At 41.3% G+C, this 17631-nt stretch overlaps 1 protein-coding gene and 1 long non-coding RNA gene across 2 annotated transcripts; one reads left to right on the top strand and one right to left on the bottom strand.

Annotated features, from left to right (window-relative positions):
* Window positions 1–7522: 7522 nt before the first annotated feature.
* On the top strand, window positions 7523–9621 carry LOC117442763 (uncharacterized). Its single transcript, XR_004551559.2, has 3 exons — window positions 7523–7756; window positions 7899–7953; window positions 9380–9621. It is a non-coding gene; the product is annotated as an uncharacterized lncRNA (long non-coding RNA).
* A 2365-nt stretch (window positions 9622–11986) lies between these two features.
* LOC117442762 (uncharacterized) lies at window positions 11987–15482 on the bottom strand. Its single transcript, XM_034078713.2, has 7 exons — window positions 15174–15482; window positions 13918–14190; window positions 13743–13790; window positions 13562–13651; window positions 13440–13468; window positions 13256–13315; window positions 11987–13003 (listed from the first exon to the last, which is right to left on the bottom strand). Exons 1-7 carry the CDS (start codon window positions 15244–15246, stop codon window positions 12863–12865), a joined length of 714 nt encoding a protein of 237 aa, XP_033934604.1. The 5' UTR covers window positions 15247–15482; the 3' UTR covers window positions 11987–12862.
* Window positions 15483–17631: the final 2149 nt, after the last annotated feature.

Genomic DNA, 17631 nt, shown 5'->3' with positions numbered 1-17631 from the left:
ATGTAACTGGATATTGAACCTCTTTTGCTCCTCGGGGCTGAGCCTGCCGCTTGTACCAGCCGATGTACATCACTGATGTTAACCTTCGGTAGGTCTTGGAGACATCGAGTGTAAAATAGTGCCTATATAATATCTATACGCTATCTATTGCTCTTCCCGCTACCACTCTACCGTAGACCGGAAGTTTACAACCGCACACTCAATGAACCGGAAGTTGATAGACGCCATCTTGTGCAACTAGCCTATTAAAGCAGTCTTTAATTGTTTGTCCTAAACATAGCAATATATGGTTTTGAAATGTAACATGTCTTTGAAAAATAATAGTATACAGTTTATATTGTGTATCACCTTTAGCTTAAAAATACATACAGTAGATGTATTTTTTTAATGTATAAAATAAATAGACAGACACTTTATCAATCCCAAATTGGGAAATTATTTAACAGCAGCAGTGTGTTCAGGTATTAAAATATTTAAAGTTGGAATAAAGTATGAACTACACATCACAAGTATAATGCACTGCAATCCATAAGATAAGTCCGATATGTTCATGAAAACTCCCCAGGAGACACTGACACTAACGTGGCCGAGTGGACTCCGGAGTTTGCTGCATGAGTTGGACTGTATGGTCTGTGGGCTGTCACTCAAAAGCTGAGTAGCCAATGGGGACACACCCCTGAAAGTCCCGCCCACCTGGGATGTTTGTGTCAAAATCTCAAACAAAAAATGAGGGAGCGCAAACGAGAGAGCTGCAGCGAGAGCAAAAGTCTGATCATTGAGAAAGAAGAAACAAGAACTGCAAACAAAAACCTATGTTAAAACAAAGAAAAAATACTTATAGTTTACATGATTACACAAATGATTTGTTTGCAACTTATAGTTTTATTTTAGAAATCTATTTTATTTTGCTTGACTTAGTTTTTTTTTCTTTTAAACTCATAGTTTTTGTTTTATTCTGAGAAAGTGTTGCTTTATCTTTATGATACAAAACTAATCCCATAGTTTAGGCCTTGGTTCACACAGTATGTTCCCTGACAGTATAGTTGACTTCTCAGCTTGTCACTCAGAGGGGGGTGGGGGCTGGTGAACGGTATGGTCAATGTCTGTTGGTTTAAAAATGTTTGCAGTCGCGAAAGGTCTAAGCCAATCAGACATGGACAAAAAAAAGGATCAGTCTATGTGTCGAAGGGGAACTAGACACTCCTCTTCGTTTACAGCCATGGTCCGGTCTGACAGCGCTCAGCTGTCTGCGGTAGAGAGGAAGAGATAGATCACTGCATAAATATGCAAACCCAAACCTACAGTTAAACTTTACTGCTGGAGAAGAGAGATCAGGTGATCAGCTGATCACCTGAGAGCTGCCGTTTCATTCAGACCCTAGCCACACAGATACGGTAACAAACCAAATTCGATATCAAAAAAATTCTTCCGTCCACACGCAATCGGCACCAGAAACGTGTCCGTCCACACGAGACCGCTCGACCCGCTGTAATACATATGCCGGGCCTGTAAGTGGCGAGGGAACCGTGCGGCAGAGTTTCCGTTAGAATTTCTTTCATATGTATTTACTAAATTAAGTGCAATTCCTATTCGGTGAAAACAGGATGGCATCAGATGGCGAAGGGGAGAGCGAAATGTCATGGTATGCAGAAGTCATATTATCACATATTATAATAGAGAAACAATCAGATAGGGGCTTATCATTGATGAAAAGAAGCCATGTGCAGTAATATAGAACATTGAGGATGCAACGCATTGGTATGAATCGTGATGCATCAGGATATCGAATCGAAACGGTGACAGGATAATCGTAATCTAATCGAATGGTGAGACCAGTGAAGATGCACAGCCCTAATGTGTTGACTGTAACTCCAAGTTGAAATATACTATATCAATTGCATGTTTGTGTATTTCCAGTTTTACACATTCAGTGATCAACATGTATTTCTGCCTTTGTGTCTGGATTTGGTCATGTTGCCTTCCCAAATAATTCCAATGATATTATCCTGATATGTGACCCTATATAGACTGATAAGGTCTCTTTTCCAGCCCTTCACAAGTGTCACCTCATCTGAGCTTCTGACAAAACACTGATGGTATTGTCACTGTAGATTGAAAAGTCTCACACTGTCTAATCGTCATACTATTGTTGTATTGCTGTCTAGGTAAGGTTTGCCTCGAATACTCATACATTTCAACATGGCAAAGGGCTGCAGCTTCTCTGTGGACTTGAAGACGGAGACTTGGTACAGAAACACATGGGTTAAGAAAGTTGTCTTCTCGAAGATGTATATGTTCTGATCTGATACAACGTGCAGCTATATTGATTGCTGAGTGGCATATTGATGAAAAATATTTTTACCTCGAGGATTAATCTGTTTCCTCTTATGCACGTTGTTCATAAAAATGCTAAGAAAATGTTAGGTGATTGTGAGCAGCTTCAGAGCAGACAGATTGAGATGGTGGAGAAGCTGGTTATCCTTCATAACTTATAGGGACAGAAGGAAAAGGATGAGGTACTAGCACAAAATGTGGGGAGAAAGCAGAGTTCCTGGTAAGTTTTCAAAGTGTTTGATGATCACAAGTGTGAGTTTGAGCTGTCACAAACATCAACAGGCACACTTCACTCCCACACACAGTCATAGCATGCTGTTACAGAAACACTGCTGTCAGTTTAGAAAAACATTCATTGGCTGTTTGTGCCCTATAAACACTGACTGAAAAAACACTTCAGTGGTCATATTTTCCTGAATAAAATCAGCAAAACCTTTTTACTTTGTTGTACCTGAAAACTCCATTAAAGTTTGAATGGGTTTTAAAACTCCAGTAACCTTAGCTGATAGATAGTGAGAGCTTTTTCTTACATCTCATGGTGGATTAGAAAGGTTTTGCCTCAATAAAGCCACAGCGTGCTGTGAGAGGCAGAGCTAGGACAGAATGTTAAGCAAAATATGCAATGAAAGGTGTGTCACATTAGTCAAATGATTTATGAATTGGCCATAATGCAACAAATAGTAATGTTATAGCTGCCACAAAATCCCAAATCTCTTAAGGAGTTTAACAATAGTATTATTTATTTCTGTTATAATGTATTATAGCTCTTATCTCTTCAGTCATAGGTCTGTCAGTATTCTTTTAAAGAGGCCCTATTCAGCTTTTGTTGATTGTCCTTCTGCTTTAATGTGTTCTATAGGTTTCAATTTCGTTATTCGGATATTCGTTTTGTTTGTTTTTTGCCCGTTTTTTTTTCAGATTGAATTGATTGAAATCTCCAATATCAACGTAAGAGCATGTGCCTCTTCGGGGGGTGCTAACACTAAACGTTATTGTTTACTTTCTCCGTCTTTATATGTAGATATTACTTTTCTCCGTTAATCTCCGTCACGTTGTTTGCAATGCAACAACAACTTCCTGTCAACTGCGCTAACTCTCCTTCAAAAATAAAAACATGTCCATAAATAGGAAGCCAAGCCAAATTACACTTAAGACATATACAACGAAAGTAACAAACACAATGCTATATCCTTTTCAATTTCAAAGAACACAAATTGGGTTACATTAACAAATAACTATGAAACAACAATACTGTAGAATAACAAAATGAATGCCGTGAATACACCGAAATACACGTGTTGAAGCGGTTCACTGCTGATTACTACTCCCCCCCCCCCACCCGCGCGGGCCGAATATTCGCTGCTGATTACTACCGAATATCCGGAACCCGAAAAATGGTATTCGGGACAGCCCTAGTTCCCTCCAGAGGGAGTTTCTCTCCGGCACATAGTGACATCACTTTGTAACACACGCGCTTCTATTGGGTAGCGCTATAACACATTCTAGGTGATATGCTAAGGGTGGGGACATCTCTAAGCGCTTGACCAATCACAACAGAGCCAACCAGCTAACCAATCAGAGCAGACTGGGCTTTGGTTTCAGACAGAGGGTGAATAGAGGTGCTGCAGCACAGACAGTATAAGTTGTGACGCACTGAGGCTCTTTCAGCTTCATAAACGGACACAAAGAGCTTTCAACTGATTGCAATGTATTCCCATCGGCGGCGGTGTTTGAAGCTCATGGAAGCACCGCACCCGTTTATGTCCGCAGCTCTTAAAGGCAATGTGAGCGTCCATTCCCATTGGATAACGGAGAATTGTACACCCGGAAGTAAGTATTCTCCTTACTGTCGATTGATTTGACAGTGATATCTCCACTACTCATCAACTCAAAACCACCAGATTACCTTTGTTAATTAAACGACATTGATAGGTTTAAATTGTGGACAATGCTTTTGTGTTTTTCCCCTTCAATTCTGAGAAACAACTTGTTTTCTCTGAAATGTGGAGCGCCAAAGAGACTACGCTACCCACAATCCCCAGCTATTGTTGTGACGACGCCTGTCCGCTTTGCGACAAACCCCGTGATTAATCTTCAAGCTCTGGGATTGGATGTTGGAGTGGCAGTGCGCCAAGGTTACGCCGAGCGTCAAGCTCTTTGAAATGGAACGAAACCACGGCAGACTATTCAAAACTGGACTCGAACGCCCCCCGAGAACTACACATGCTGGCTATTGTGTTTCGCAACATGTTCTCTATGGCACGTCTCTACTGGGAATTGTAGTTTTAAAAGACGTTTTATTTTTTCCCAAAATTAGAAGTTGCCAGTATTAAACTGTGTACAATGTGGAGGCGATAGGAAACAAATTGTTGTGTACAAATGTAAAACAACAACATAATTATTAAATGGGTGAAAATCGCTTGTATCCATAATGGGCAGCATTAATATATACCCACATGACAGCTCATTCTTACTTTGTAATTCTACTCCACTACAATTCAGAGGATAACCTGGTATTTTTACTCCACTACATTTATTTTAGTTACTTTGCAGATTCTGATTAATGATGTGAAATATAAACAACCTTTAAATCAGACTTTAGTTACACCTGAGTAAAATTCAGGTAAGGTGATTGTCAAGTGCCAACAATCAGGAGAGACATTTGATTGTTGGTGCTTGAGAAGACTAAACATTTATCTGCAGATCTCTATAAAGTATATTCATTACTCGTTATTCTCTACTAATAGTTAATTAAAAACAGTATATAATTGCTAATTTGCACATCCCTTTCAAGATTTCAAGATTTTCTAAGGTTTATTGACATATCATATACACAACTACGGTGTAGTTAAGCAATGAATGAAAAACTTGGGTCACAGGTTCCTCAACAGTACATTACAAGACATCTATCAATATGTGTGTATACCTCCACCATTAAACTGTCAAATTCTGCACATTTCGTATATTACATCCATAAGAGTATAATTAATGTGTATAATATCAGTTAAAATAAGTGCTTCAACATAGTTAACATTGCAGGAAAGCAATATATTAGACGTTAAGTACTTTGTCAGGCTTAATATTTATCTGTAGATAGATACCCCCAAAGCTTTTTTCTTATTTGAAAGAAGACCTTAACCTAAAGTATTCTTTAATGTGTTAATAAAGGTTAATTCGTTTGTCTATTTTGCACATCCTCATATTAATATCTTTGTACATCGTGCACTAAACTGTTTTATTGTAGAGATCACTTACAGTATCTTCTTGATTTTTTATATTCTATATTTATATCATTGACCTTCTACCAGGCATGAAAACGAGTCAGGGGTGAAAAAGGTGAGAAGGATATTATCCCTCTAGGGGGGTCCGGGGGCATGCTCCCCCGGAAGAAAATGTTGAATATTCCATATTTTAAAGCATCAATCTGATGCATTTTGAGATGCATTTTTTTGCCAACCTGGGGAGAGCTGGAGAAACTTAACTTCAGCCATGAGGCAACAATATTATGGCCTCCTTACTAAGTATTATCAGGGATGCAAACTCATCAGGTATGGAAAAGGTGACAAGGACCCGAGCCCCCCGACCCCACGGAATATCGGCTTTAAAATGAGGAATAACAGATGATTTTAGCAGTCAGAACAACTAAAGCAGCAGTGTTAATAATAACAGAAACGCTAAAGAGTCACATCTAATAGAAATATATAAAAGCATTTATTTTAATTGTGTAGCAGTCAGTTTATAATTTTGGCAGCACTGTTGAGCATTTTGAAAATATATTGTCATGCCTCTGTGCAAGGCTGAGTCTTTCTATCTTTATGGCATCTGGTGTAAAGTAACTAAATTCATAAACTCAAGTACTATACTTGGGTACAATTTTGAGATACTTGTACTTTATTTAAGTATTTCAATGTGTTGCTACTTTGTTCTTCTTCTCCTCTACAGTTCAGAGGTAAATGGTGTACTTTGACTCCACTACATGTATTCATATCTTTAGTTACTTTACAGATGTGGATGAATGATGTGAAATATAATCAAGTGTTGAATCAGACTTTAGTTCCACCTGGAGTAAATTCACAAGCTACCATGCAGTATACAAAGTCATTCAAACTAGCTGCACCTTTACCAGCTTTGAGAACACTTTCATGATCAATCATTATAAAACATATCATATATATTATTCTGAAATGGACCAATCTGCACAACGACTACTTTTACTGTCGCTACTTTCACTATATTTTGATGAGAATACTTTTCTACTTTTACTTGAGGAACATTTTGAATGCAGTACTTTTACTAACAGAGTATTCCTACACTCTGGTACTTCTACTTTTACTCAAGAACAAGACCTGAGTACTTCTACTTTTACTCAAGAACAAGACCTGAGTACTTCTACTTTTACTCTAGTACAAGATCTGAGTACTTCTACTTTTACTCAAGTACAAGATCTGAGTACTTCTACTTTTACTCAAGTACAAGATCTGAGTACTTCTACTTTTACTCAAGTACAAGATCTGAGTACTTCTACTTTTACTCAAGCACAAGATCTGAGTACTTCTACTTTTACTCAAGTACAAGATCTGAGTACTTCTACTTTTACTCAAGTACAAGATCTGAGTACTTCTACTTTTACTCAAGTACAAGATCTGAGTACTTCTACTTTTACTCAAGTACAAGATCTGAGTACTTCTACTTTTACTCAAGCACAAGATCTGAGTACTTCTACTTTTACTCAAGTACAAGATCTGAGTACTTCTACTTTTACTCAAGTACAATATCTGAGTACTTCTACTTTTACTCAAGTACAAGATCTGAGTACTTCTACTTTTACTCAAGCACAAGATCTGAGTACTTCTACTTTTACTCAAGTACAAGATCTGAGTACTTCTACTTTTACTCAAGTACAAGATCTGAGTACTTCTCCCACCTGTTTTTTGGCGCCATGACTCAAACATTCTTCCTTGTCTTTAATGTCAGGGAAGAACTGCTGTCAGGGAAGAACTGCTATGTGCAGGCAGGAGGAACCGAAAGTGCTCATCAAGACATCGTTGAGCAACTGAAAGGGGCCCCTATTTCATTCGTTTCTTGTGGGTTAACTTAACAGTGATCATAGTTTTTTAATTTGTTTAAAGAAAAAGAGCGACGTCTTGCAAAACTAAACTGATCTTCCCTCTTAATTTTTTTCTGAGACTCATTAGGTTCTGGTATGCTTTTACTTACAGGTGGTAAACCAACAACGCTGGCGGTGAAGCATCACAACCACAATCCTGACTACGATGTAAATAAAAGCAAGAGATCCGTGGACAACCCGAATGCCTTCCTCATCGTGAACTATCTGTACGAGGAGAACAACCTCCCGAAATGCAACCGCAACAACACCTCATCGTTGGATGTCCATGGGGCTGCTAGAGGGACCCAAGTCGAGGTATGACTAGATGTAGGCTACTGATCTAAAACAATCAAGTTTACACAATATCAATGCAGAGTGCCCTGATATTGTAATACCTAAAGGAACATTACTGAGGGTCCACCTCTAACATTTCACACTAACGTTTGTCTTCTTTCAGGTCCCTCTGGAGCGAGTCAAAAGATGTGGCTTCGAATTTCAGGTCAGATATCCAGGTAAGAGTCGTTGCTCCTTCCAGTGACACCACCAAAACAATTTGTTTTGTTCAGTTCACAATTCAGATTTAGTCAAATAAATTGTGTATTTCCCAACAGTACAGTCTTTTAAATGACTGACAATTTAGCTTAAAATTACAAAAGACAGAATTAGTAAGTTAAGTTCAGACACTTAGGCCCTGTTTACACGGGAACGCAAACGGTTGTATCTGCTACTTTTCTCTTTCGTATAGCCCGTTCGTTCACACGAGGCCGTAACGGAACCGTGGAAACGGACCCCTCAAATGATAATGGGTCCCAAGGTGGGTAGATATGCGGACGGAACGCTCTGGGGGGCCTAACGGCTCCGTGTGTACGTCCTATACGATAATTTCCTGATAACGATGAAGCCATAGCCCCGTGTATGGTGTATTTTGCGGCGGAAGTACAGCGCCACTTACAGGCCCGGCATATGTCCCGCGGTCTCGTGTGAACGGACAAGTTTCTTGAGCCGATACCGTGCGAACGGAAGACTTTTTTGATATCAAATTCAGTTCGTTCTCCGTTTCGTCCCCTGTAAATGGGGCCTTAGTGATCACACTAGGCGGCCGTTTGATTTACAAGGGCGGGCCCAATGTTGTCTTCATAAAAGCTACATTTACATATCTATGGGCCTACGCCAGGGGTGTCAAACTCAATTTCATCACGGCTCACATTGGCATTATGGTTGCATTCAAAGGGCCGGTTGTAGCTAGTTGTAACTATAATATATATTAAATAATGTATTATATTATATTATTATTATTGCCTCTGCATTGGATTATTATCAGTTCTGGTAATAACTTCATAAATAACTACGTCTGAAAGAAGAAGTCTAGGGCAAATAATTGAAAGCAAATATTCAACAATTACATCAATTGTAACTGATGGGCCTAATAAAGCTGGAACAATGCTTTCTCCTCCTGGTAGTGATATATGTCGTAAAAGGTCATAGTATTACATGTTGAAAATATCATGGGAAAAAGTCATAGTATATTTCTTTTTAAATAAAGGAAAAGTATGATAAAAAAAGTAATAATATACTGTAGCATGTCAAAATGTTTAAATGCCAATAAACCTAATTTGGTTTTTGGATGGGTTTCCAATGAGTATCATTTACATAATGCAATTTTTACCATTTATTTAAAGTGGATAAAGGTGGGGTCTTATCTGATGTGAGCCTCAACTAATAATTAAAGGACTCTTTCTCTATGGTTTGAATTTAAAAGTATATAAGCTATGGGGTTTATTAGTGGACAAGTTGCATCTGATTTGTACTGGATATCAATTTGAATGTGTTTGATAATGGTTGCGCTCCACAGCGGGCATCGTTGAAAAAAAGGGATGTTTTTTAATATAAAAAAAATAGTATATTTGACTCATTACTTTTTTTCCCTCTTTTTTTTAGGGTTGACGGACACCTTCAAGTATATTGTTTTGGCTGGTTTATTTGTTGTTTTGGGATATTTGATTACTAAAAGATAATACAAATATGTGACGGCTGTTGTTTGCATGCACGAGAAACCCAAACAACACCATGTAGTATGTATGATCACAGTAAATGATTCATAAGGGAGTCATGTGTGATTATCTGCAGTATCTTCATAAAGAAAATAATCAAAATAAATCTATTTAAGGGATTATATCATTTTTGTGTGGTTTGTTTTGTGATTCAATTACGGCTCACATGGCTGAATTTGAAAGTTGTGTTTCTTTTCGTTGAAGGGTTAGCACTGTTGAGCCGATATCCGTTTATTTACTGACAACAGATATATAACAAATCATTCTTTAAAAATTAGATTTCCCTGACACTGACTCCTCTCACGTGGAAAATATTCACAAAAAGGGAAGAGGAAAATGGGAGGGACACAATATGAAGGGGGGAAGTCCCCCAAAAATAATCTTCTGTGTACAGAGACTGAATTTTGGAGGACCCGCCCACTGATCTAGACCAGCCAGTTATTTAATCAGAGATTGCAAAAGTACACACACCCTTTACTCAAGTAGAAGTAGAAAGTAGAAAAAATGCTCAGACCTCATAGAATTAAAAACCTTTATGTGTGTGGAGATTTCAACGTTAATTTATTAAAATACAACTCGCTCCAACAGGCGAGACACTTCATGGATATGTTTTCTTCTTTCGGGCTTCTCCCTCTAATAACCAAACCAACCAGGTTAACTAGCACTACTGAAACGTTAATTGATAACATTTTCACTAACGTCCTTGAAACGGAACATCATAGTGGGGCCCTCATCACTGATGTCAGTGATCACCTGCCAACAGTGGCGGATTTAGGATTGTAGGAGATCCGGGGCTTAGCCCAGGAGTCGTTGGGTTGGGGGGGGTGCAGGGGTACAGTGCTATTTTTTATAAGTGGGGGGTGGACCGAACATCCTTTAGGGGGGTCGTCGCCTCCTCTCGGGGCATCCGGGGGCATGCTCCCCCGGGAAGATTTTTTTTTTTAAATATTGAAGTTGAAAGCATCAATCTGGTGCACTTTGAGAGCAACATTAACCCTACCTTAATAATACCTTAAAGCGGACAAAAGGCACTAATGCCTTAACTCACTCAAATAGTCGTTTACTTATTAAGGTGAAACGAATGTGCGTAGAGTTTTAAAGGATGCGGATAGTCTCACCTTCATTCTGGCGCATTGCTTATCGTTTTATAGATCTATTCTCATCCACCTTCTTTGTTTGTGACGTAAAGAGTGTAAGAGTCACGTTTCTGAATCGGACACTGAGTGGATGCAGTCACAGCCAATCGGAGTCTGATTCAGAGGGTTGCCTGTCAGTTCTGTTGTTATGTGTACTGAAACGAGAGCCCGTATAATTCCACGCACGAAAACAAAATACAAATTGGAATACGTTATTTTAGTGTCTTAAAAGTAGACTGAGGTATGAAGGGTTAACGTTACATCTTAGGATAACTTTTAGTCATGTTCTGTATACATACTAACATATTAGGGTATACTTAGTGTGGTTACTCCATGTTTATTAGCTATAACATTAAGGTTACATCACTCTTTGTCACTTCTTACTCAGTCAGCCAGAGTGCAGATATCACCATTAGATTCACAAACCTGAAACATCATCCATTTCTTCACTGCTGGTGATGACATTGTTGTCAGCTGCTGATACTGCTGCTGCTGCAGCTTGTGGCGCCTGCTTCGATGACAATAACTTTCTAATATCCATAACTGTAGAGGCTATTAGCTTAAAACTCGTCAGGCACTAGGAAGGATCACTTCTTCTTCAGGGCAGGCTACGCAGTACGCAGGCTAATGTCCCACAGTGGCTGCCTCTTTGGTGGACTCCGGTACTGCACATTACTCCCGAGACGTTTTTAAGTGAAATATCCGGGGCTTTTCAGAAAACATCCGGGGCTTGAGCCCAAGTAGCCACCCCCTAGCGCCACCTCTACCTGCCAATATTCACAATTTGCAGAAAATAACCTGTAAATGACAAAGAACAAAATACATGCATAACTAAGTGGACATTAAATGACAGTTCTCTAAATAAATTAAATATTAAATTGAAAAATGACAAGAAGTATTTACATGTCAGTAAACGTCAACTCTGCCTCAGTCCCTGGATGCAACAGGCCCTCAGTGGGAACCTCGGACACGGGTAGCTCAGCTGGTACAGCCGGTACAAGTACCTCTCTTCGCACCATCTCATCCACCACCAATGCCTTCAATTCTTTTTTCAACATTTGCCGATTTACCACCAGACTGAAGTGCTGCGCTTTCTCTATTAAGTCATCCTTCTTACACCGGTCCAGCTGCTCATAGGACGGCCAGACTAAGAACGCCTCTTTGTCAAACGATGCCATACCTGGATGTACCGCCCACACGTTTCACACAGTTTTCAGCCACAATAAAACCACCTATAACCCCAGGAATTGATTTAAAGATCCCGGACGAGAGCCCCCACGTGTTACGTTCCCTATTGGGCTAGGGGGACCAAAGGGACACGACACAACCAGATTGGATTTGGTATATGTTACCGGTGGTTTATTTGTAACCCAAAACAATGAACACAGTAATATACACACGAACAGCCTGGACCAACAACGGACCAAACTGTTGTGATTTAACAAAAAGGGGAACTCCAAAAGAGAGTTGCACAATATAATACAAAAGAAAGAAAGTACCTCACTTCTAAAGTGGAACAAAACACAAAATAAAATGAGGAGGTGTGGGAACACAGCTGTTGCTGATCAACCGGGCAAATCACCGGGGTCTAAGCAATACTTTCACAAATGCTGATCTACAGGCGCTAAGCTAACCTGAGTCTAAGCTGTTTCACAATGTCAATATCCTAAATGCTGTTCTACAGGAGCTAAGCAACCTGGATCTAAGCAATACACACACACAACCCCTATACTAAACACAGAATACGACGACACACTGCTAATCAGTGTGCTCGCACAGAACCCTACTGAACACACTGCTAGGCAGTCTAACGGGGCACAGAAACTGGCCTTGTCACAATGAGAGGCTTGAGGCATCTGTCACACAATACAGAGCCTCCCGACTGGAGTCCGTGCCCGGCCTTTATACTCCTCCCCCGGATGACGTGGCAGAAGCGGGCCGGGATTGGGTGACGTCCGTCCAATCACCGCGGATGTAGCGAGGTCGGTACGGCCACTGACAGCATAGGAACCGCACAACTCATTTACATACACACACACAAACAGAGTTAAGGGCACAAGGTAACAGCGGCTGTAACAACGGTTAAATAAACCAAGCAAGAGTTAATATAAAAAAACATTGCATTTAAGCCAAAGAAGCAAAAACAAGGTTAATATGAATCTTATTAAACTCTGCTCGCTGTGCCCTTAAACTCTAAATCTTTGATCCAAGCGATCACGCTATGGATTTAAACATTACATCGGTTTCTTTCTTGGTTTGTTGACGGTGGCGTAGAGGAGGCTGGGATCAGCGGAGGCAGCAGAGGAAGAGGAGGGAGCTCCCACAGTGCTGTAGGTCACTGCATCATCTTCATCATCATCATCATGAAGGTGAGCCTGCAGGGGAAGAAAAGTGATTATGCATAAAGGAGTTCTGAAAGTCTTGATTGTACAGAAGTCTGTGAGAAAAGGACCCGACGTCTCACTTGATTTATATCCTCAATAAACATTTCTCTGCAGATTTGATGTTCTCAATCTCTGCTCTCAAGTCTTCTTTGATACAGCACGATGTTCGGTGAGTTATGGTCACATTTAGAGTAGAATAGACGATCAAGTCACATCACCAGTGTGACCAATGAAACGGCTCACCCTGCTGCTCTTCCTGGTGTAGCTGATGGAGGCGTAGGAAGCACCGTCTTCAGGATCAGCCTACACAAATAAAAAGTATTATTATTTTTAAAAAAATGTGCTACCTTGAAAAACCAAGGTACTGTTTTATAAATGTTACATTTTTCAGTTTTAAAACATTGTATTTATATATGTTTTATCTCACCATGTTCTCGTCCGTCTGAGTTTCATTCCCTTCAAAAGAATACAAATAAATGAGACTTGGGTTAAAATCCACGTTGATCAGAAGCTTCTTGTTTGTAAAGTGTAATGTGTGAATGTCCTCACCTCGAGTCCTCTTCCGTCTGATGACAGCCACAGTGATTATTGTGAGAGCCGCAACAGCCACGATCACAACGAAGATCCACCACCACCACCCTGGAAGAGAGCAGTTAGAAGAGTTACATATACTCAGAGGCTTTTATCTCTTTGTCTTTAAACTCTGGATCAACAACATGTATTTTCTGACTGTAAATGTTTCTGTTCTGTTCAGTCTCTGGATTTGCTGGTTTGTATCCTTAGCCGAACAAATAAAGAAAAACACAACAAATTATTCGGTCAGAAACTTCCATGAAATAAATCAATATTTTAGTTATTTTGTAACATCAGTTCAAGTGACTTAAAACAGCTGAACATGTTCTCACCTGAGGACTGAGGGCTGAAGGGAAACAGATGTACTTTCCTGGTGTTCTCATCAGTAACATTACAAGTAAAGAACTCAGACCTTGGTGTGTTTCTAAAAGGAGAAGTCAGAAATGTCACAGAGGCAGAGCAGGAAGACTGTGATGTCTTTATCTCTCTGTGATCTGTATCCACATCTCGACCCTGAAGCAGCCACTTCGCTGAGAGTCTACAGTTTCCACGTGTCGTCAAAGAGCAGTCTAACGTCACCTCATCATTGTCCTGATGTTCAGTCACTGAAGATGGAGATATTGTGGGAGAAAGACAACAAGAGTAACATTAACTTCATCACTGTAATCATTATTATTGTAATGTTTTAGTGTATTCCAACCGGATGTGAGAGGACGATGGCGTCGTTTGCTCGCCGCTTCTCTGTCTGGATGTTTTTTACTCTTTTCTACTCTTTCCTCAACATTTCTTAGCAGCTTTTTGGCCGACCAGTCCGGTTAAGATCTATGTCAATCTTCCACTGCCTGGATTACTGAGATGTGTGAAAGTGTCCGTGTTTTCCTACCTGAAAACACCGGCTCCGTTTCGCCGCTCCACCTGCTCTCCTTCTGATCCTCCCGGCTTCACCTGCCTAGCAGTGGCGGTTCTAGACCAATTTGACTGGGGGGGGCCACTGGGGGGCCAGTTATTTTCTGAGGGGGGCACAATAAATGCAGGACGAAAAAGAGAACTAGACAGTATGAAGTAATTGCGCATAAGAAAACAATGCAATACAGTTATTGGTATTTGTTTCAGTACACTTATTTATTTCAGATAGATCTTATAGTTATTACTGTTAGCTTCAGCTTAAGTTATAGTGCAATGTTTGCACTAACACCATATGTATATAAAAATAAAGGCAATGAACAGTTACATCTCTACTTTACATAAGGGTGTCTGCACAATCTCACATTACAGCAACAAAATCCTGAGGTTTTTGGCAAACCGAGTACCAGAAAATATACATAAAAAAACCTTTTCATTGTTAGGGGGGCCACAGGTGGGTCAGAGGTCAGTGTTAGGGGGCACTGGCCCCCCCTGGCCCCCTTCTAGAACCGCCCCTGCTGCCTAGCTCCTCCACCCCATTCCCGAACTTTTCAAAACGTGTCCTGCCTTTGGCTGGCCTGGACCCCTCTTCCGTGGACTACCTGGAGCTAGCTGCCTGCATCTCTGCAGTCATCAAGCTGCAGGATACCCGCTAGCTGCTAATGCTAGCGGCTGCCCGGCTCACCTGCGCTCCGTCTCTCCTGCCTGGCATGGCATTGAGGTACTCCGCTGCGAGACTTGTACAACTCAACAACCATTCCACACCGTTATGCATCTCTGCCATCAGAAACCACGAACTTCTAAAACGAACCAGATACATCCATCGAGGCTCCGGTCGCAAGTTTGTTTACTTTCACACAGGTCACTCCATCCCCGTACTCTGGTCAGCTGAGCGCACACCCACCTTTCGACTACGTCATCACAACAATACAGACGTGCGCGCCCCCTGTCTGCAAGCCATGGCAATGACACCTGAGTCAATCCTCACCACACAAAGCAATATGAAGCTCACTCTGTTTAAAACCCGGTCCCTCAACAATAAAAGCCACATTCTCAACGAATTCCTTCTAGACAATAAACTGGACTTTCTCTGTCTGACAAAAACCTGGCAACAACCTCTGGATTATCTCTCATTCAACCTCACTGCACCCAATGGATACTCATACATAAATAAGCCACGCTCGGAGGGCCGAGGTGGTGGAATTGCCGTAATACACCGACAGGACATTAAAACCAGCCTCATCCCCATCTCATCTGCTCCTTCATTTGAACACCTGGCTTTTAAACTCTGGTCACACACAGTCAGTCCTGGCAGTTGTCTACCGCCCTCTCAGACCAAACCCATCATTCCTCTCTGATTTCTCTGAATTTCTGACCCAGCTCAGTTCTTTCTCCACCTCAGTCCTCCTACTTGGTGATTTCAACATCCACACGGACTCCACTGACTCTACAATAACTACAGACTTCACGGACATGCTTAACTGCTTCAACCTCATTCAAAATGTCAACTTTCCGACCCATAACCGTGGCCACAATCTGGATCTTGTTTGCTCGACTGGACTAAACCTTCACCATCTGTCTGGCTCAGACCTCTTCCTCTCCGACCACTTAGCCATCACCATGACCATCAACATTCCCACCCCACCACCAAAGCAAAAACGCAAAATCAACTTCCGTAAATTAAGCTGTGTTTCAGCTACCTCGCTCTCATCCTCCCTCTCTGAAAAAATATCCACCACTCCCTTTGTGGCCCTCCGTAGCCCCTCTGATCTCACTGACTACTACAACAACATTCTGTCCTCCTGCCTTGACCAACTTGCACCCATAAAAACCAAAACAGTTTCCTTCACCCGCTCTGCTCCCTGGTTCACCCCTAAACTCCGTCTGATGAAAACCCGTGCCCGGCAACTTGAAAGACTCAATAAAACAGGTCTCACAATTCATTCTCAACCCTACAAAGACCACCTACAGCAATATAAAGATGCCCTCTCCCATGCCCGCACCACCTACTACTCTCAGTTAATCCACTCTGGCTCCGGAAACCCCAAAACACTCTTCTCCACAATAAACAAACTCCTCAGCCCCCTGGACACGACCACTCAGTCATTCACAGTAGACAAATGCAGCTCTTTTCTCACATTTTTTCAAAGCAAAATAGACAACATTTACAGCAGCTTAACCACTACCACACCAGCTGTCCCTCAAGCCACCTGCTCCCCGTTATCCTGCCAACCCCTGTCCCAGTTCTCCCCTGTCTCCCCTACTGACCTCTCTGATCTCCTCACAGGAATGAAAACTGTCACCTGCACCCTGGACCCCATTCCCTCCAGCTTTGTTAAGGCCTGCCTTCCTACTCTCTCTTCACTCATCTCTACAGCAATCAACTCCTCTCTGTCTTCTGGCACCATCCCACCGTCCCTCAAAATAGCTGCTATCACCCCTATTCTGAAAAAACCCGGACTAAATCCTGACAACCCTAATAACTTCAGACCAATCTCGAACCTACCCTTTCTGTCAAAAGTTCTGGAACGCGCTGTAGCGTCACAACTCAAGCATCATCTTTCTGCTAATAACCTCTATGAAACTTTTCAATCCGGATTCCGCTCAAACCACAGTACCGAAACCGCACTCCTCAAAATTACAAATGACCTTCTCCTCTCCTCCGATGCTGGTAACCTCAACATCCTCATCCTCCTTGACCTCAGCGCTGCCTTCGATACCATCAATCACTCCATCCTCCTCACCCGTCTTGAAACCACCTTCAACATCACCGGCACTGCCCTCTCTTGATTCACTTCATACCTCTCTGACAGAAACCAGTTCATCTACATCAATAACTGCAAATCCCCCACCGCTCCTCTCCCCCAAGGTGTCCCTCAAGGTTCAGTTCTCGGCCCCCTCCTCTTCATCCTTTACCTGCTTCCCCTTGGTCACATAATCCACCGTCATGGACTTCAATTCCACTGCTTTGCCGACGACATCCAGCTTCTCATCTCCACCAAATCCATCTCCACTGCTACCCACTCCATTCTGACAAACTGCATCACTGAAATAAAATCCTGGCTCCAACTTAACTTCCTGAAACTCAACTGCGATAAATCTGAAATAATAATCATTGGACAAAACAAGCTCACCACACCTAT

This window comes from Pseudochaenichthys georgianus, unplaced genomic scaffold (genome assembly GCF_902827115.2).
Source record: "Pseudochaenichthys georgianus unplaced genomic scaffold, fPseGeo1.2 scaffold_469_arrow_ctg1, whole genome shotgun sequence".
NCBI lineage: Eukaryota > Metazoa > Chordata > Actinopteri > Perciformes > Channichthyidae > Pseudochaenichthys > Pseudochaenichthys georgianus.
The sequence above is the reverse complement of the archived record's forward strand: the minus strand, read 5'-3'. Positions and strand labels throughout refer to the sequence as shown.